The sequence below is a fragment of the Sinocyclocheilus rhinocerous genome, unplaced genomic scaffold, assembly GCF_001515625.1.
Source record: "Sinocyclocheilus rhinocerous isolate Xijiao unplaced genomic scaffold, SAMN03320098_v1.1 scaffold3874, whole genome shotgun sequence".
NCBI lineage: Eukaryota > Metazoa > Chordata > Actinopteri > Cypriniformes > Cyprinidae > Sinocyclocheilus > Sinocyclocheilus rhinocerous.
Genome location: NW_015623683.1, coordinates 139,123 through 143,591, shown reverse-complemented (window position 1 = coordinate 143,591; position 4,469 = coordinate 139,123). Strand labels below are relative to the sequence as shown.

General features: G+C 44.8%; 1 protein-coding gene across 1 annotated transcript in view; it reads left to right on the top strand.

The window, feature by feature from the left end:
• LOC107728312 (T-complex protein 1 subunit beta) overlaps positions 1 to 3,858 on the top strand; it is a 7,271-nt gene extending 3,413 nt beyond the window's left edge. Inside the window, exons 7-15 of the mRNA XM_016538478.1 lie at positions 172 to 374; positions 1,281 to 1,381; positions 1,455 to 1,469; positions 2,134 to 2,266; positions 2,357 to 2,485; positions 2,562 to 2,665; positions 3,260 to 3,359; positions 3,429 to 3,570; positions 3,677 to 3,858. Of these exons, the coding sequence (XP_016393964.1) occupies positions 172 to 374; positions 1,281 to 1,381; positions 1,455 to 1,469; positions 2,134 to 2,266; positions 2,357 to 2,485; positions 2,562 to 2,665; positions 3,260 to 3,359; positions 3,429 to 3,570; positions 3,677 to 3,707 (958 nt within the window). The 3' untranslated portion in view covers positions 3,708 to 3,858. The remainder of the gene's footprint in view (positions 1 to 171; positions 375 to 1,280; positions 1,382 to 1,454; positions 1,470 to 2,133; positions 2,267 to 2,356; positions 2,486 to 2,561; positions 2,666 to 3,259; positions 3,360 to 3,428; positions 3,571 to 3,676) is intronic.
• The last annotated feature ends 611 nt before the right edge of the window (positions 3,859 to 4,469 follow it).

Sequence of the window (4,469 nt, the reverse complement as noted above, 5' to 3'; positions counted from 1 at the left end):
TGTGTGTGTGTGTGTGTGAGAGAGTGTGTGTGTGTGTGTGTGTGAGAGAGAGTGAGAGAGAGAGAGAGAGAGTGTGTGTGTGTGTGTGTGAGTGAGTGTATGAGTGAGTGTGTCTGTGTGTGTGTGTGAGTCTCAGAGACGGTGGCTGAAGCGGAGCGTCTGTGTCCGCAGGAGCGACGAGCTGAAGTTCCAGCAGGATCTGATGAACATCGCGCGCACCACGCTCTCCTCCAAGCTGCTGACGCACCACAAGGAACACTTCTCCAAGCTGGCCATGGAGGCCGTGCTCAGACTCAAGGGATCTGGCAACCTGGAGGCCATCCACGTCATCAAGAAGCTGGGAGGCAGCCTGACCGACTCCTACCTGGACGAAGGTCTGCAGCGCACACGCACGCTCAACATCAAACAGCATGAGCAGTTTTTGATTTAAATTTGATACTGTAATTTCAGCAGATAAAAGTGTGCGTTTCACTTTCAAACACGCAGCGCAAACAGACTCGATAAGGGCGTTCAGTTTCAGTTCGTTTGCCAAAGCAATGGTGCCAAACACAGCGCTAAAGATGTTTTAATATATTTTCTGGTTATTATGAAACTGACTGAACAGATTAGACTGTCTCTTCATGAATGGGAAACATTGGTATGTCCGTAATAATATTTTATTAAATAATTTAAAAAAAAATTATTACTGTTTAAAGTGAGCAGTAGATCATAGAAAGGGTATTTTAAAAATGAGCATTCACAAATAAATATACTGGATATTTAATTTTGATAATGCAATAGATTAATATTTGCATAACATTATTATTATTAGTAGTTTCATATTAATAATACCAGGAATATAATAATAGTCATAGTATTTATTAGCTTATTAGTATTTAGTAGTTCCATTATTATTATTCTATTGAAATAAAATATAGTTTTAGTGGGGTTTTATTATTGTTTATTTAGACAAAATAGTAAATAAAAGCTGTAAAACAATGATCATCTGATCAGCATTGGCCAGAATTGTAATATTTTGAATGGTGTGTATTATGATTTTTAATAAGGGTGTTTTAATCTTCCTGTAGTTATAGTGCATAAATCATATCTCTTCTCTGAGTATTAGTGTACTGAGTAATATATACTAAGGATCTGCTTTTAGTTTGTTCTTATCTCAAATAATAATAATGTTTGTGAAGCATTGAGGAAAGCAGCGTGCAGTTCTGCAGATTGATCTGTGTTGATCGGTCAGTCAGTGCTGTTAGTGAGTTAATGAAGCCGGCTCTTCCTGCTCCTCACAGGCTTCCTGCTGGACAAGAGGATCGGCGTCAACCAGCCCAAGAGGATCGAGAACGCCAACATCCTCATCGCCAACACCGGCATGGACACGGACAAGATCAAGGTACGGCGGGCTCTGAGCGCGAGCGCAGGCGTGACTAGGGCGAGTAAACTAACGCTAGCGTGTGTCTCCGCAGGTCTTTGGCTCTAGAGTACGTGTCAAGAATGAAGCGAGTGCCTGTCTTTGTGAATGAGTCACTGAATCATGTGACTCAAATGATTAACACACGAATCATTCAGTAAGGAAACACCGCTGTGTGTCGCTCAGAGATGCGTGACTGTTCTGCTGTGATCTGGGTTTGGAACTATTTTAACCAAATCGAGCAAAAACAGTCAACGTTGACAGTATTGTGGAGCACTTAATATTAACTACTCGTGTGAGCTCTTGCATGAAGTCAGTGTCAAATTTGCAGTCGTGCTGGTTTTCAGGGAAACTGCACTCTCCTGGTCACGTCACGTATGTTATAAATATAAGAGCTACATCTTTACCGCAGTGTGATTCTTCTGTGTGCAGGTGTGCATTAGTTTTGATTTCTTCAGGAGATTCTCTCAACTCATTATCCACTATCAATCGCTATTCACACCAAATGTAATAAAATCAGAATCATTCTTGCTGAACTTCCCGTGCTTCCCGAGTGTGATGTTTATTCAGGTTAATTGTCTGATCAGGCAAGCAGAATTCTCTTTCTCTCGCTCCTTCAGAAGAATCCACTTGTCCTGCACAAAAGCTCACAAGATTGAGTTTCAAAGTGTAAAATACATGATGTAAGCATGCACAGAGGAGTCTCGTCGGTGTGCAGGTGTTGATTCTGCTGGTTTGTGTGCTCAGGCGGAGAGATCACCTCCACCTTTGACCACCCTGAGCTGGTGAAGCTCGGCCACTGTAAGCTGATCGAGGAGGTCATGATCGGAGAGGACATGCTCATACACTTCTCTGGCGTGGACATGGGTGAGTGTGCGCCCAAACCAACCCCACCTGTGTGGAGAGCTGCACGATTTTGACGTCGCTCCTGTGAACCGCTGATGTAACTGTGTGCAGGTGAGGCGTGCACCATCGTCCTGCGCGGGGCGACGCAACAGATCCTGGACGAGGCCGAGCGCTCGCTGCACGACGCTCTGTGTGTGCTGGCGCAGACGGTCAAAGAGACACGCACCGTGTTCGGCGGAGGTGAGGACGCCAGCGGCTGTCTGACTCACTCTCACTCTCTCACACTCACTCTCACACGCCTGTGTCTGTGTTTCAGGCTGCTCCGAGATGCTGATGGCTAAAGCCGTGTCCGATCTGGCCAACCGCACGCCAGGGAAAGAGGCCGTGGCCATGGAGTCCTTCGCTAAAGCCCTGATGATGGTACGTCACACCAGCAGCACAGACATTTCACTCCTCTATATAGATTTCCAGGGGCTTTTGCACCCTTAGGAGGGCAGGCTTTTTCTTATTAAATGCATGCATCATCTTTTAGGTATTTGCACTGCAATTACAATATAATGCATAACTAATTGAAACAAGTATCATCGTTCATTCAGTTGATTAATTCAAACACATGAACGACTGCATCTGAACTCGCATACTCTCTGAAATAGGTACTTATTTTGAAAAACGTTAAGACGCAGCCACAGTTATTAGAGAGCGAGTCATTGAATTGTTCACTGAACCAATTAATTCAAAAACAACCGATTCGTTCAGGAATGAAGCAAGAGACGGTCTTTATGAACGAGTCATTGAATCATTCACTCGACCAGTTCATTCAAAATGCAAGATTGATGGAGGAGTGAAGGAAGTGACGGTCGTTGACTTGTTCACAATGTGTCTTTATTCCGTAACAAAGCAGTGCTTTGCTGCTTGGTTCTGCTTGTTCAGAGCTGTAAGTGTTGAGTGACTGGTCATGTGGTTTATGTGCATCACGCTCCAGCGGCTCTCAGGTGTGTGCTGTTTGTGTTGCAGCTGCCCACCATCATCGCTGATAACGCGGGGTACGACAGCGCAGAGCTGGTGTCTCAGCTGAGAGCCGCTCACCAGGACAACAAGAGCACCTCCGGCCTGGGTAAGACACACTCACGCTGACATCAGCCCTGAGTCTCTGACCTCTGACCTCTGACCCCTGTGCTTTCAGACATGAGCCAGGGCGCGGTGGGAGACATGGCGGCTCTGGGCATCACCGAGAGCTTCCAGGTGAAGAGGCAGGTGCTGCTGAGCGCAGCCGAGGCGGCTGAGATGATCCTGCGCGTCGACAACATCATCAAAGCTGCTCCCAGGTGACAACGCTCCAGCTCTGGAGCAGCTTCATTCATCTCAGCGCTGTCTGGGACAAGCATCAGAGAGTTTGTGCTGTTTGTAACCTGTGTGTGTCGTGTGTTTCAGGAAGCGTGTGCCGGATCATCACCCCTGCTGAACACTCGGAGCGGCCCGTGTATTTATTGACAGGAAATCGATGATCTTTGTTTTGTAGTTTGTGTGTAGTCGCACTTCCCAAGCATTGGTTGTCTGCATGTTACTGCTCTACTCCTTTTGTTTACTCAATAAAACCGTCACGAACATCTGAAGCCCGGTGTGTGTGTTTGCTTACAACAGATCCGCCAAACTCTCGTTACACTGAGATTAAACCCAGTGAGCTCTTGAGAACAGAGTCCGTCTGAACCCGCAGGAACTACAGCAAGTGATCAAATAACAGTCGTCCAGTTCAGAAGAATCACACTTGTGTTCGAGAGTTTGTTTTATTTGTCTGTGGATGTGCAGAAGTGTGAAATGTTCTGTAAAACACTCACGCTCTTCCTCATCTCTTCATCTCATTCCAGCATTTTCAAGTCACGTTGGATAAAAGCATAAACTCAAAAGCAAAACATTGATATATTTTAAACGAGACTTAATTTTGATGCATTTTAAACAGACTTGATATTTTCCAGTACAAATATCTAAATATCCTTACATCAAGACACATTTAGATGCCAAACAAAGGGGTATAAAGACGTATTTCTCCTCTGTATTGAGTAGATTTTTCTTGTTTTAATAAACGCACTTCATTGTTATCAAGTTTCTCAGAAAACCCGACTCGTCATTTTGATTCTCGATGCATCTTGATTTAGATATTTGTGCTGGAAAACAAGGAAAAAATGCTGAGAAAGAGCATCAGTTTTTTGCAGTGTAAGCAGAGGGT